This window comes from Bactrocera tryoni, chromosome 1 (assembly GCF_016617805.1).
Source record: "Bactrocera tryoni isolate S06 chromosome 1, CSIRO_BtryS06_freeze2, whole genome shotgun sequence".
Lineage (NCBI taxonomy): Eukaryota > Metazoa > Arthropoda > Insecta > Diptera > Tephritidae > Bactrocera > Bactrocera tryoni.
The window spans coordinates 72,295,756-72,311,658 of record NC_052499.1 but is presented as its reverse complement, the minus strand read 5'-3'; the positions used below and the strand labels follow the sequence as shown (position 1 = coordinate 72,311,658).

Genomic DNA, 15,903 nt, shown 5'->3' with positions numbered 1-15,903 from the left:
AAATATCTAAATATTTACAAGAGAAAATATTTTTACGATTCTAAATACAATACGATATTTTTAAAATTCTAAAGTTAATTTTTTTTTCAGAATTTGGGACTCACCTTGTATAGCATACATTTTTCGGTATTTATATACTAAGTTTTTTCGTTATTTATTGCAATCAAAAGCTTTTATTTTTGTTTTTATAAATGGAGTGCAGTTTATTGTACAAAAATACATGTAGAGTTCGTACTTGTAGTCAAAATGTGCGTTTTCGCAGTGAGTATTTGGATAAGGATTCTTACGGAAGGCTTTTGTGTTTTGTTCAGTACAATATAAGTACTTAATCGATTTTAATACTATTTTATTGTTTCTAATTTGGAATGTTCGCTTCTTACATTCGCATGAAGGTCATATGTAAGAAGAGTCTTCATAACAGTTAAACTACTTCCTATAACTTGTTTATGGTAAATTTGACGAGTAATGAATCTGAAAATGAAGCACACGAAAAGCAATTCAGTGAAATCAGAAACAAATAAAATATGAGTAAAAAAGATTACCCCATATTGTCATAAAAATCGCGTTCTTCTTCTTGCCACTCGGAAATTGTACATTCCAAAGAGCTACATCCATTCGCAACACATTTTTTTGACACTAAATTCAGCATTGGTTCGGCGATTCTCTGAAAGGGATAATCGGGCGCCATAGCAAAGCGATACACCCAAGCTGCATTATAAAGTGAATTATGTTTTTTAACACTTACTGTAGCGATTATCTAAACGTCAATAAAAAATATGTTAATGGGAAAATCATTTATTGTAGAATTATCTTGAGTACCAACCTTTTTTCTGAATTTATTAAGGTATGATTGTTCGTAAGGAGATTCATCGAGGAAGATTTGGTATGTCGCTTCTCGTGGTTTCAAGCGAAATATGAATGGTTCGTAGCATTCCGCCACGAGAGATTGTGATGGTTTCGTCTGTCAATGAAGACAATTTAATACATCTTACTTCCAAAGAACAAATTTTATAAAGATTTACCCTCATCAGTTCTACGGCCTTAGCGTAAAATGAAAAGTATGTACCAGAGAATAAAAAAAAGATACACCCAGGTATGGTCATTGCACAAAAATGTAATGGCACACCGATGAATATGAATAGTATAGCCCATGTTATTACAATGAACTGCAGAGTTATCTGTAACAATACGTCTAATAATACTTAATTGTTCAAGGTTTATTCGTTCAAGGACAAAAGCTTTCAATATATGTACCTCTCTGAAGCAAAAGCAGTAGAAGGATCTCTTAACGAAGGACATAATGTAATCACGTACCAACTCTTGACATTTAAGCTCATCATCATCACGATAGTTGCGAATCACAATAAACGGTTGCATTTGTATAAAACTTAGGTGCGCACACCTGACATTAATGTATTTAAATCGAATAAATTCGTTAATTTATAGTAGAACCTTAGAAAAACACTTTGCAAACAAAACAAGAGGGAATTGCGATGGCAATCCCGATTGTTTTTCTATTACCGATAAACACAGAAATCGATTGCACAATACAATACAATACTCTGTCTTCCCTAATATACCCCGAAGCACATACAATACATACGAATAGTTCTAATTGATTATGTACATATACATATATGAAAATCATGCTTATTGGAAGTTTTTGTACGATTGTTCATTTGTACTAGAAAAAATATATCCGATTGTACTATAACCCATTGTTCAATAATTTGTTTTATTTAATTTATGAACAATATTGCAAAATGATATTCGTGCTATTGTAACTTTGAAATTTGAGAACTTTATTGTTATGTGTTCTTATAAGAGTTAATAGTCTTATTGGAAAATAAATTCATCGTCTACCCTAATATATGGTTGAGAATGCCGTTTTAAAATGTTACGAGCACATTCGAGCCACAGTTATTTATCGATTTCACTCGATGCCGATTGCTATGCTCACATTTGATTGAACTAATCTCCAGCGGCTTTTATTGCAATGGTTTTCATTTTTGCAATTATTTTGTAAAAATATTTGCAAATTTAATATAAAGTGTGCAGCCTAAAGTGCTTACTTTAGAAGACTTTAAAGTATTATAAGTTTTCAAACATCCGCAGTATTGTTACTTCAAACGATTGAACCAACTTTAACTTGTTAAAAGTTCCCCACAAAAAAAAAGTAACAAACAAATCAGAAAATTTCAAAGGTGATATAAAATATATTATTAATAAAATAATAGACATTTGAGATGACTTCGTGTACTCATCAGCCTCTTGCAATGGAGGACACACTTAATTTAGAAGTTGAAGAACCAATGGTGGATGAGAAACAGGCCGGTGAAAAACCTGCGAATACCGTAAAAGAAATGCGGGACCGCAAGGAGGGTCGAAATTTTATATGTGGTGTAATTGAGGGTAATGTTAGTGTATTCTCTAAATAAATTATTTCAAGTTTCAATTTCTAAATGCAGGGTTCTATGGAAGACCCTGGACAACCGAGCAACGGAAGGATTTATTTAAAAAGTGCGTAAAAATAAAATATTTTAATGGTAAATTATTTTCATGATTTAAATCTATTAGGATGAAGAAATGGGGTATGGATTCATATGTGTACGCTCCAAAGGATGATTATAAACATCGCGCGTATTGGCGTGAACTATACACGGTTGAAGAAGCTGATCATCTAACAAGTATTATAATTACAAATTTAATTTCATAAATAAGATTTAGTGTTTAATGCAAAATGAATAATACAATGATTGCAGGCTTAATAACGGCGGCTAGGGAGCATAATGTAATGTTTTACTACGCTCTCTCACCTGGTTTGGATATGTCGTATAGTAGCCCAAAAGAAATTCAAACACTAAAAAGAAAACTGGACCAAGTTTCACAATTTGGATGTGAAGCATTTGCATTACTTTTTGACGATATCGACTCGGAAATGTCCAAAGTTGATAAAGAAGCTTTTCAAACATTTGCCAATGCTCAAGTAACACAAGCACTAATATTTATATTCATTATATATAATATTTTCTTTAAAATTAGGTATCTGTTACAAACGAAATATTCACACATTTAGGCAATCCGAGATTCCTATTTTGCCCCACTCAGTATTGTAGCACACGAGCGATACCTACAGTTCACGATTCAGAATACTTAAATACGTTAGGTTCAAAACTAAACCATGATATCGATATCATGTGGACTGGAAACAAAGTAATCTCAAAAATTATTAGTCTCGAATCAATTCAGGAAATAACTGAAATACTACGTCGACCACCCGTTATTTGGGATAATTTGCATGCGAACGATTACGATCAAAAACGAGTTTTCTTAGGTCCTTATTCCGGTCGTTCACCAGAGTTAATACCACATTTACGAGGAGTTATGACCAATCCAAACTGTGAGTTCCACGCGAATACCATTGCCATTCACACCTTAGCCAGCTGGTCGAAATGCAGTCTTGATTCTAAAGTAAACAGTGAGTATTGCAAGAAAAAAGAATGGATTCATATTGATATATTAATTTAAAATGAAACAAGGTTCAATTTCTGCTGACATTAAACTGGAAACCGAAAACGAGGACGGCACGAATGAGGAAGAGATACCTGTGGACTGTTTATCGAAAAATATGTATCATCCACGCATTGCATTAAAGTAAGGTTATGAGTTAGATATAAAAATAAATGGAATTTACGCATTGAAAATGTGTTTTTGTATTTTTTTTTTGTTTTAGAAACGCTATTGACGAATGGTTGCCTGAGTTCTTTGTGGCCAAGGAAGCCTGGGGTCCCATTACGAAACCGCAACCACAAGTAACAAGTAAGATCTTTCACATCTCTTACTACTTATTTCAGTATTTTAAACCTTTTCTCCCTATATATATATTTGTTTTTCCTTGGATAGTGGTTATGCCTATTATTCCAATTATACCGTCTATTAATACCTGTATGAGTTTGACGACAACAACAACGACATCGACTAGTACGAAAACTATAACGGTGCCTGAAGTGAACACCACACAACTCCAAGCTTTGGCTGACGTGTGCAGCACCGTTAACTCATCAGTTATTAATCCTATTGCGAATCCCGTTATGAATTCCTTGGTTTCTCCAACAAAAGTTGTAACAAATGACGACATTGTAAATCCCATACCCACATGTGTAGCGTCAAATATCGAGCTGCCCAAAAAAATCCCAATATCCATCGTAGCGGTACCAATAATGCACTCCAAAGTTGTGGAGGATATATTGCCGAGAAATTTAGTCACGGAAGGTGAGATTCTGAAATCGCCAGTTTCTGGACTGGAGCTAGCAACGGCAATAACAAAGCCAATACCGGTAGCAATAGAAAATAGCTCTGCACTAACAAAGTCAAATTTAAATGCAAATAATGCATCGACAACACTAAATCAGAATAATGTGAATAAGGAGGATGAAATGAGTGTGGAGAAAGCACAATCACTTACTACAGAATCGCCAATTGTGAGCTTGAATCATGAAGAGAAGTTGCCGGATGCTTTAACAATTGAAAGTATTGACACACCTATTGAAAAGGCGCCAGAATTATCAATAGACACCAGTGGAACGCCGAGGGAAGTTGGAAATAGTACAGGTGCGCTACCTATGGTAGATGAGCATACTTTGAGCCCGCTCAGTGCGATCAGCGCAGGTGGCAATGAACCGATGGAATGCAGCAGTAGTCTAGCTTCGCAGGCTTCCGGCAAGGAAGATCGCAAAATGATTTCTGAGGATGTTGTAATGGCTGAAGGTGTGGACGAAGATGATGATATTTGCAATGGCTCAATGAACGAACTGAATGTAAAGAATTGCAAATTTAAAATTTCGTGAGTGCAAATATTAACAATTTTACTTTTCTAACTCTGCTTCTTATACAGAATAGCATGCAGGTGGAAAGCTCTGAAGGTTCGCCTCTCTCAAATGCCGACATGAAAGACTGCGATGACAAGTAATTACTTTTTTGTTTCTTTACTCTATGTTAAATATTTATATTATTTTCCCTTGATAGAAATCCCCCGGAGGCCGGTAGCAGTAATAGCATTACTGTGGAGGATCTTTACTTACTATGTGATCTTTTTTATCTGCCATTTGAGCATGGAAATCGTGGTTTTAAGCTATTAAATGAATTCAACTGGTTAAAATCGAATGCTAGTGTGTTGCTAGGTAACGACAAAACTGTTAGAAAATGTTCTAATGCGGATGGCGCAGTTTCACCCAAACCAGAGGTAGCCGAGTGGATGCAACGAGCGGAATCATTCTCCAAGCATTGTAATTCTGTACACGAACTGCTACGTAAAATCGCTAATTGTGCTAACAAGGAGATATGCCATGATTTATTTTCTTACGTGTGGGACATTGCTGGTACTTTGACACTACTAAATGCCTTCGTGAAATGGCTGAGTCTTGGTCATTTCCCGCCTAATGTTCAAACCTATACGCAGGGTACATACACATGTAAGCATATACATATATGGAAGGAAAGGGACGTGAATTTATTTGTATGTGGTGTACTTTACATTAACTACTTACAGGGTTTAGCAAGGGCTGGAAGGAGGCTTTCATGTCGGGCGAACAAGAGCCTTGGGTATTTCGTGGTGGTCTTATCGCTGATTTGCAAGTGAGCCTCTCAAAAAATTTGATTTTATCAATTGTCTTTTATGAGAAAATATTGTTCTTTTTCGAAGCGTCTGATGCCTGTAGATTCCGGAAATGATCTGTTTCTATATAAACTACCTGAACTGCCAACAAGCGACTATCATTTAATACGCCCCTATACACCAATTGACGAAGTTGAGCTAGGACAAGTTTGTACAAAGGCGTTTTTGCAGCTAAGCGTAAATGGTGCCGACGATAGACCGGTCGAAAGTGATGTTGGTTTCGAATCTCTGTTTCCCAGTAATTTGAGTGAACTTATTGCGGATAATATTGTTGGACATTTTGTCACGTTATATCCTCAGTTGTGTATTGTTGCACATGACGCTTCTAATGCTATTGTTGGTTATGCAGCTGCTGCCTTAAACATTCACACATTCATGCGAAATGTGGAAGTATGTTGGATACCATCGATGAGAGAAAAGTACTCCGAATCTCTACTGGAAAAAGACAACTTCATTGATGTGACAAATGGATCAGAAAGTGCACAGAGACATTCATCTAAGCTTAATGCGCTTATTACTGAAATGATAAGCGATTTTCATAATTATGAATATCAATGTCCAGTTGAAGTAAGTAACGCATATCCGGCTTTAATAACAGCCACCGCCTTAAAGGATGCATTATTACGGGATTATGGAATTTTGAAGCGTTTAATAACTGTAACTTTGGCCACGTTACGCTCGAATGGATGCTTTGGTGTTCATGTCCGTTTGTCTTTTAAGGATTCTGAAATCTTTCAACAACATTATGCAAAAATAGGATTTACGGAAGTGTATCGTGACCCTGAAAATAAATTTATATATCTTGGGCGACGTTTTTAGCAACTGCCAGCTCAGTCACAGCCAACTTTATTGCTAAAATTGCGTCGAAAATGCGAAACGTGCAACGGGTTGAAAAAAACATCAACAAGTATGATAAAGAACAGAAAATTGTGAACTCTTATTTATGTATGTAATTACGTATAATTTTACGAAAAGAATGGCACATTGCAAGCACTACAATTTTGGTTAAAAACAGCTAACAAGCAGCATCCTAAAAATCGTTTTCCGCGGAATTCATACTCATCTTACGGTAAATAAGCATCGGTATTGCTCTCTGACTGATATATCAATCCATTTTAATCTTAAAATATGTATAGTAAATGTGTCTGCACTTTTTATGTATGTATGTTTGTAAGTACTTTGAACTATTTGCTATGTCCAGTTCGTTTTGCGATTTTAAAGCTTGATTAAAAACCAGCGCAACACCTTATACAGCAAATAAAAATTTCAGAAAAACGAATCGCATTTTTAATGTTAATTATAACAACTTATTATACATTTCTTTCAGCGGTTGACTTAGCCTTGTCCAAGTCGTAAAACCAGACAGTGTTAACGCCTTCTTCTATAATACGTTGTGGTTGTAAATTGGGCAGTGGAAATCTGCATGCGATAATTTTGGCATTACTCGATGACTCCGCAATTAGCTTCTTTTCCAAATCTTTCATCTTTAAGAAAATAAATAAAATCATATGAGACTATTCATTCGAATGGATTATGAGCCAATATACCATCTGTTCCACGCCGAATATAACCACATATTCATACGGCGCTACGTTGTATTTCCACAAATCACGTCTATAGAAGTGTGTTTTACCATAGACACCTTGTCGTAGAGCTGATAATCGTGAGTACCATACCAACCATGGATTGAGTTCAACACCATCTGCGTTTAGTCCGTTTTTAGCCGCCGCTAATTATAAATTCAGATTTTATTACATTATTTAAATTTTTTTATTCGAAAAAATATTATTTACCTACTACAATTCGCCCATCACCAGATCCTATGTCCAATAATTTATTTGGCGAGTTCTTAGGTAAGAAGCTGAGCACATTTCTAACCTGCTCAGTGGTGGCAGGAACATATGGAAGACATATTCTTCGAAAAGCAGGCGCTACAAAAGACGCACATATGACACTTAAACCAATACCCACACCACCGGTTGCTGCTATTAGAATTTTTGCCGAATTGGATATACTTTTCCTTTTCGCAGTGACAGTACTGTGGTCATGCAAGTAATCCATGGCATTTATGAGTTATGTGTTGAATCTTTCTAATTCCATGATTTCTTTACATCTATTTACGAATGGAAGTAGAGGAAAGTGGATGATAACTGGCATACGATGAAAGCGAAAAGCATAAAGTGACGTGGATAGAAGAAAGCAAAACAGAGGTACTTAAATTAGTATCTAGTCTTTTAGTAATATTTGAACACTAGTTACAATGATATATTTAACCCTTCCAAAAATTTATTAATTTTTATTTACATATTTTACAACATGTATATTTTAAGTCGAATTATTTTCTAAAACTTCATTTTCACCAATTTACACACATAAAGCAATTATTACACACCGTCCAGAATAACTTTTTTACCGAAAAGGCAACCCTGTGAGATTTACTGTCACGCATTAATGCAACCGTGTTTGACGCCGCCATTTATATTTTCATTTCGGGATTTCGTGTCAAATTTTTGATTGGAAAAAGTAAACGCGATCTAATATAAAGAAATTGTTGCAGAGGAGGTTTGCAAAGCAATCTCATATTGTGAAGTGCAACAAATACGAGTAGTGTGATTTTGTTACAGTGAAAATATTAAAATAAGTGAAAATATGGCGAATGTGCGGGACAGCGACACTTCATTGTGGCTGCATAACAAACTCGGCACTTCGAACGATTCGTGGATAAGTGGGTCGATATGCTCGCAACTTAACAAGGAAGTGCTGCGCAACATAAAGGAGTGTTTTCCGGATTTGCAGACTCAAGTGAAACTGAAATTATTGCTAAGTTTTTTCCATATACCACGACGGCTGGTAGAAGAGGTGAGTAAATACTACTAATTTGGCTTCATTGTGCCTTGGTTGATTGGAAGGGCCGCGGACGGTGTGAATTATGAAAACCTAACATAGATCACACATCCAAAGCACACACATGTAAAAGAACATATGCGCGGACAAGAGCTTACGAATACTTAATGTTTAGCATTTTTATGACTGTATTTGTATATGCGTTGATGACATGGTTCCATGTCCGCTGAATGCCAGTGCCTCGTCACTGTTTTCATGTACAAGTTGTTTTTAAATAATTCTGATGACTTTATAGAGTAAAGTGCCTTAATTATAAAACACGACTAATTTATATTATTATTAAAAATATCTGTTTGCTTATAATATTGGTTTATTTTGATTCTATTGAGATTAAAATTTTTCCCGCCACTGGGCTAGTTGGTGAACTTGTACACTTGCTGTATTTGTGAAAGTCCACACATATCTATGTATGTATGTGTGAAGGTGTTCATATTTATGGACATGTGTGGGTTTGAAAATAGCTAATGATATGACAATTTGGTTATCAGAATTGTTTTAAGTTAAACTAATTAAAATGATGCTGAAGAAGTTTGTAAAAATGTTTACATATTTTTATCGTTTCAAATTATAGTGGAAAGTTGAATTAGAGGAAGTAATTGAAGTGGCCGGCTTGGATTCGGAGCTGTGGGTCTCAATGTTGGCGGAGACTATGAAAACTTTTCCAGCGACTAGCTCGCTAAATACAGAAATCTCAGAATATGAAGATACACGACCTATATTCACTGATATGGTTAATGACTTACGGAAATTAGTCAGTAAGCACAGCGATCTAGGCATGCTTCCATTAGAATGTTTATATTTAAACAAAAATGCCTTGGTGTCAGTGGTAAGTGGGTAGACGCATACTATAGAAAATATTTTTCAACTTTTTATAATTAACATGTTTCATTGTTTAATCGCTAAGGTGGGACAGCAGCCAAATCCCGTGAAGCATTTTACCATAAAACGAAAACCTAAAAGTGCCAATTTACGAACTGAACTTCTCCATAAATCAGCAGACGCACAATCCTCTTTAAAAAAATCGTCTGCTCCAACAATACCATTGCGATCACGTGGTATGCCACGAAAAATGACGGATACAACTCCGCTGAAAGGTATTCCGTCGCGAGTGCCTTCTTTAGGTTTTCGAACGCCTAATGTATCTGGAGCACCACAACGCCCAAACCTAAGTCGCACGCCAGCGGGACGAAAGGACGGTGGAATAAAATTGATCGAACTTTCGGAACAACCCTTGGGTTATGCTGCCGCCAAGAAACGTAAACGAGAACAACAATTAGAAGAACAACAAAAGAAACAAGAACAGAAACAAATAGCGACGGCAGCTCAAGCGGAAATCATTTCACCATTAGCTACATCACCAACACAAACAAGTGGTTCTAGCAATGCTGTAGGCGGCGCCACAACACCTTCGTCTACCCCAACTGTCGAAATCAAGACAGAGGCAGGTGCCAGCTTAAATCAAAGCAGTTCTATCGATGATATGTTAACGGATAGTAAAGACAATGTGTTGACCACTAAGATTGAACCATCGACACCAGAATACGCTCAGTCTTTAGGCTACACTCAACCAACATCACCTAAGTTGGTAGAGAGCAAGCCGCAAATTAAATCTATTGACATACCATCCACATGCGTAGCCAACTCGATTTTGACATCCACATCCACTGCCACAATTGCAACGCCAACGAAAGTGAGCAGCATGTCCACACAAACACAAACGCAAATTCGAACACCAACACAAACTCAAGTCAATAACAATAGTAATAATTTGAATCACGGCCACAAAAGAATTAAACAAGAGATTGAAATTAAGAGTGAAGAGATTTTAATGCCACCTAATATTAAAGTGGAAAAGATCGAACCACAAACGCAGCCTACATTGTTGACACAGCAACTGCCTCAAACGCCGACTCGTTTGCAGCAGCGAATAATTATACAACAGCAAAAAACACCGCAACAACAGCCCTTACAAGCACAACAACAGACAATGCAACAGCAGACCACACAACATGTCCTTATACGTGCCGCACCTCAACAACAAAAACAAACGCTTAGCGGGCTAACATTGAGTGGTAGCGGAACAACCGTGACTAGGCAAAAAATTAACACAAGCAACACATCGCCAACTAATGCCAATACGATGATAAAAATGGAGAAGTTAGATATAAAACCAATAACGACAAAGAGTCCTGTATCGAACACCACCATGTCGACTAATATTTACGCCCAACAGCAGTTGAGACAGACCAACAATCCATTGGCGAATTTGCCAAATAATATTTCGGTGAAAATAACATCGACTAAATCACCGAAAGCTCAGTCAATACCTCAGCAAAGCGTTCAGCAGCAGCAGCAGCAACAGCAACAACAACAACAACCAATACTAATTAACAGCTCAACACCGGTGATAATTTCCTCAACAGCAGCACCAGTTTCGAGACCGGTAAGTTTTTGATATGTCATTTCTTTATTGTTGAAAAGAGTCTCTAACTTCAAATCACATTTGTAAACATTTGCAGAAGCAACTTGTTTCGTCTGGCACGTCGACAACAACAACGGCACAATCCATTAAGTCTATGCCGCTGAGTCAGCTAAAGACTGCCGCTAACAGTGGACCTGTTATTATATCGCAGACAATCATACAACCAGCTAAGCGTACAGCTAACTCGGCTACCAACCTTCAAGCGCATCAACAGCAGCAACAACAACAACATACTCATATACAACAATCAACTATACAACAGTCAGTTAGTACATCTAACGCACCCACACAATATATCTTGACTACGTCAGCAACACAACCACAACAGCAACAACAACAACAACAACTACAAACCGCTACAATGCCGACACTGACTTCCTTCGCGCGGCCAACTCAACAGAACACCACTACCCTATACCAAACTGGCGCATCGGCGAACCCGCAAACACCCACGAAGATACTCTTGAAAACCTCACCGTCAGGTGTTATGATGACACCGGTACGCCAGCAACAGACATCGAACACAAGTAGTGGAAATCCGCCGCCTCTAATAGCAACTTCATCAACGCAACAACACCAACAGCCTACTTTACTAAATATTCAAAATGTACAGCTGCCCAATCGCCCAGTCACCATACAGCCAGCCTCACAAGCAGCCCAACAACAACATATGCAAGCGCAATTACAGCAACAACAGCCACAACATACGATCGTCTCAAATACAAGCGCTACGCAACAACCGAAACTAACGCAAGTACTCGTACAATCCACGAATCCAGCCGGTGTTGGTGGCTCCGTAGGCAACGTGGGTGGCGTGAATGTGGGGAATGCTAATGCAAATATGAAGAATAAGACGATCATACTGACACAGAAGGGTGTTATACTGCGGAATATCGGAGGCGATATGTACCAGCAGATACCCATAAGCAATATGAGTGGCTTGCAAGGTCTAAATACCAGCGCCGGCACTACATTAATGACTACAACCACCGGTGGGCCACCGAGCCTGGTGAAGACCACACCAAGTGGTGTGCAGACAGCACAAACAATACAACTGCAACAACAAAGTGGAAATCAAGCGAAACAACAACAACATATACCAACACTAATACCCACAAATACGCTATCATCGCAACACATGATCGTGCAGCAGCCGACACAAACGAACCTCATTAATGCGGTAAGTAGTGACACACGCCTACACACAAGTTTTGCTAGATTTCTGATATAAATGTGAATTTTGATTCATACGCAGCCTACCCAGCAGACCATAATAAGACCGGTTATATCAAATGTACAAGGCAATAGCTTAACAACATTGCCGCAAGGTCTAACGCTGATCCAGCGTCCTGGCCAACAGCCGCAGTTCGTGCAGGTGCAGACCGCCAACAACTCCACGGGTGTGGGACAGCAGCAGCAGACGCAAATACAGCGCACCATAATAACGCAACCGACTCAGCAGCAGCAACAACAAATGCGGCCACAGCAGATCGTATTGCAGCACAAGACGCAGCCGCAACAACGAATTATTACGACCGCGCAAACGGCGAGCGGTCAGCCACAGCAAATACAAATTCAGCAAGGCGCTTCAACGGCTAACATGCCGCGCGCCACACACATCGTGCAGGTGACACAGCAGGCGCAGCAGCAACAACAGCCACAGGCACAACAGGCACCCCAACGCAAAGGACTCTCATTATCGGTAAGCAAACACTTGTTTTTGCATTTTTGCCTCAACTACGGATTCATTAACCGCTGTGATTGTGTTTTACAGAACGAGCATGTCCATAAAGCGCACGAAATGTTCCGCAAGGCGAATCGCGTTTCACGTCCGGACAAGGCGCTCATATTGGGCTTCATGGCGGGCATGCGTGAGAATCCACGCCCCAACTCGGAGAATGTCATAGTTATAAAATTGGGTGAAACTGAGGTAAACTCAAGATTATTATTTTTGCTGTGCTTACATATAGATACTAATATATAATTATCTATTGTAGGAAAAAGTACAGCAAGAGGACGGCAGCACGGCACTTTGTTTGGTTGAGTCGCATATACGGCTGGATTACAACACCGGCGAGTGGAAGACATTCCAAAATTACCGACGTCTCGATCAAAGCGTGCAAGGACAAGGTGTGGACGGCAGCGCAAACGGTGGCACCGGTGGAGCTGGCGGCGTCATGCAAGCACAGAATTCTGTTGTTATTTAAAGGAAATGCGCGTCAAACTACTGGCTGTTGTCGTTATTGTTGTAACAGCATTTAATCTAACCTCAATCATGGGAGCAAACTGCGTGTCATTGCGCGTGTGCTGCACAATGTAGTGACTGCACTGCGTTTTGCTTGGTCAAAGTTGCTGTGTGTGCGCGTGTGAAAATGGCATTCAAGAAGACGATTGACTCAATAAAGAGCAACAATATATTATGTGAGAGAAATGTGAAAGCAAAACTACTAACTCGTCTAGGTGCAATTCGTCTGCAGCTGTGTGCTGAGTTGAAAGCCAGACGTACATAATCCTTAGTCAGCGCAGCATTTATACAGGCATAAGTTGAAACCAAATCGCTTAGTAGATGCAAATTACTAAATATTATTTTTGTTATATGTATATCACTGATGATTTGATGCCTAAATTTAAAGAAAGATCATCTCGTTTTGTATTTATACCAGTCTGCATACAACTATACTTAAGTAACGGTATGTGTATACACCACTACATTCAATGTATCTTTCGTATGCGCTCAAGAATTCGCTGCTGAATTTGAAAAACGGCAAAACTCGGCGTAATTTAAAATAGCTTTTCTCTTAGTTATAGTGATTACTAAAATAAAATTCGAAAAATAAAGGCAAACGGCAAACAAGGTTATATTATCAAAAATAATGGCACCGGATGTAATGTAGCCAATAAAATTAATATTTTTTAAATGGACTTATTGCAATGACTTTTTACGTTTCGTACGCAGCTGCCCCGTCAGTCGTTTACGTTCAAACCAAATTGTATTTTCACAAAAAAGCAAATGCAGAAATGCAAAACTAAAAAGTAAAAAAATTGGCGCCGGCGACATCTATAATCTACATTGTGTATTTTCAATTGATTTTCACTACCTTTAATTAATTCACCTAAAATATATATACACATACATATGTATGTATATTATAATATACATATATATGCTTAGCTGTACAGGGGAATGTACTTTAAATGTTTAGTAGTGCGTGGAATATACTATCATTTAGTTTATTGTCTATCAAAAAGCGCCCACTAATCGCCGGGGTATGTATGTACACACACACACACATAAACGCCAATCGCTAATTTTCAAAATGTTGCGCATATATGGTAAATTCTTATGTATGTGAGTGAAACTGCGTTAAAAAGTTGCTGCATAGAGCTGAATAACTTGTATTTAAAATAAATAAATAATTAATAATAATGATAATTTTTTAGCGTACTATATTATATTATAAATTTGAGAAACAGAAAAAAACTAATGCTTAAGCCGTGGGTATAAATACCGTTAATACTATGTAATAATGATTATGATATAAATATGTATTAGTTGAGAATTTGAATTGTATACATATGTATGTAGTTATAGAGATATATGAATTTGGAAATGAAATTAAGGTATACAAATAAACTACACACATACATTACTATTATGGCTTAATGTTAAAATATAAAAAAATGCTCCTGATAATTGTTTGTTTGTTCATTTCGTTTTATTTCAAAGAAATGTAGTATTTATTACAATAACAAGCGTTTTTGGTTGTTGTTGTTGTAGCTACATAAAAAAAAATCGTTTTTTTTTTGTTTTATTAAAAATGCAATAACATTACTGCTGCAATCTTTTTTCGGTTCATGTTGAGTTGATGAGAACATATGATGTAATCATCAGATCACGTCACATCGCCTGATAACATCAGAATTACTTTCTGCAACACTAAAATCTGCATGGTCAAACTATAGCACATCCATACTTGGTGATATCATGTGTAGCAATTAATATATCACGTGATATCGCCTTTAATTATCAAATTACATTACGTCATCTGATCACATCGCGCACAAAATCAAAAAAATCACGCGCTGTCAATTTATATCATATTAACACATGATGTCGTCATGTGATGTACTGATCAAATCACATCACCACCACGAACTTCTTTTGGTCGCCTTACAACTGCTATCACTTGGGGTTAACGACACATTTTATACCCTTGCAACATATTGCTACAGATATATGTAGATATAGGGTTATATAAACATATACTTATAAATGATCAGGATGACTAGACGAGTTGCAATCCGGTTGATCGTCTGTCTGTCCGGTCGTGCAAGCTGTAACTTGAGTAAAAATTAAGACATCTTGATGAAACTTGGTACACATGTCCCTTGGTGGAAATTAGTTCGTAGAGTTTCTAGATGGACGTAATCTACAAAACGTCATTAATATAAATCTAACAGAAGGCCATAACTAAGCATTAATTTAAGATATAGAACTCTTGTTGTAACGGTTAGCTAGTCCCCGTTAGTTTGTTAAGGATTAGATAAGTTGTCATTGAGGTCATCCAACGGAGACACACAGCACGGTGGACATATATTTGATATGTCAGGGACGATTTGGGTAAGTAGGAATTTAACCTGCCACAGTATCCAAAATGAAGCTGCGCAAGGGTCACTCTTGACGATGATGACATCGGAAAATAATCCCGTCCACTCCCCACATAACTGTACTGTTAAAGATTACTAAAATACGATTAATCAATAACTAAATACGCCAGAGTCATTAAATTTTACCCTCGAGATGGTATGAGAGAGCTTTATACGAGCCAGTATCGAAATCGGA

At 37.5% G+C, this 15,903-nt stretch overlaps 4 protein-coding genes across 6 annotated transcripts; 2 read left to right on the top strand and 2 right to left on the bottom strand.

The window, feature by feature from the left end:
* Positions 1-68: 68 nt before the first annotated feature.
* On the bottom strand, positions 69-1,505 carry LOC120782764. Of its 2 annotated transcripts, XM_040115240.1 has the most exons (6): positions 1,255-1,505; positions 1,023-1,178; positions 824-961; positions 746-757; positions 543-664; positions 69-471 (listed from the first exon to the last, which is right to left on the bottom strand). In XM_040115240.1, exons 1-6 carry the CDS (start codon positions 1,375-1,377, stop codon positions 342-344), a joined length of 681 nt encoding a protein of 226 aa, XP_039971174.1. In that variant the 5' UTR covers positions 1,378-1,505; the 3' UTR covers positions 69-341. The 2 variants fall into 2 exon arrangements, with proteins under 2 accessions (XP_039971174.1, XP_039971164.1); XM_040115230.1 differs by having other exon boundaries at positions 543-757; positions 1,255-1,504.
* A 461-nt stretch (positions 1,506-1,966) lies between these two features.
* On the top strand, positions 1,967-6,953 carry LOC120771858 (protein O-GlcNAcase). 2 transcript variants are annotated; one of them, XM_040100110.1, is made up of 13 exons: positions 1,967-2,176; positions 2,238-2,412; positions 2,469-2,520; positions 2,578-2,687; positions 2,763-2,986; positions 3,043-3,478; positions 3,540-3,654; positions 3,734-3,819; positions 3,904-4,817; positions 4,895-4,965; positions 5,026-5,471; positions 5,549-5,634; positions 5,702-6,953. In XM_040100110.1, exons 2-13 carry the CDS (start codon positions 2,247-2,249, stop codon positions 6,491-6,493), a joined length of 3,498 nt encoding a protein of 1,165 aa, XP_039956044.1. In that variant the 5' UTR covers positions 1,967-2,176; positions 2,238-2,246; the 3' UTR covers positions 6,494-6,953. The 2 variants fall into 2 exon arrangements, with proteins under 2 accessions (XP_039956044.1, XP_039956052.1); XM_040100118.1 differs by having other exon boundaries at positions 1,967-2,204; positions 2,268-2,412.
* LOC120771874 (ATP synthase subunit C lysine N-methyltransferase) lies at positions 6,939-7,791 on the bottom strand. Its single transcript, XM_040100131.1, has 3 exons — positions 7,468-7,791; positions 7,222-7,403; positions 6,939-7,158 (listed from the first exon to the last, which is right to left on the bottom strand). Exons 1-3 carry the CDS (start codon positions 7,733-7,735, stop codon positions 6,985-6,987), a joined length of 624 nt encoding a protein of 207 aa, XP_039956065.1. The 5' UTR covers positions 7,736-7,791; the 3' UTR covers positions 6,939-6,984.
* A 387-nt stretch (positions 7,792-8,178) lies between these two features.
* On the top strand, positions 8,179-14,754 carry LOC120771746 (negative elongation factor A). The gene is made up of 7 exons (XM_040099921.1): positions 8,179-8,533; positions 9,150-9,404; positions 9,483-11,021; positions 11,098-12,240; positions 12,316-12,762; positions 12,835-12,990; positions 13,058-14,754. The coding sequence occupies exons 1-7, from the start codon at positions 8,324-8,326 to the stop codon at positions 13,265-13,267; spliced, it is 3,960 nt and encodes a 1,319-aa protein (XP_039955855.1). The 5' UTR covers positions 8,179-8,323; the 3' UTR covers positions 13,268-14,754.
* The last annotated feature ends 1,149 nt before the right edge of the window (positions 14,755-15,903 follow it).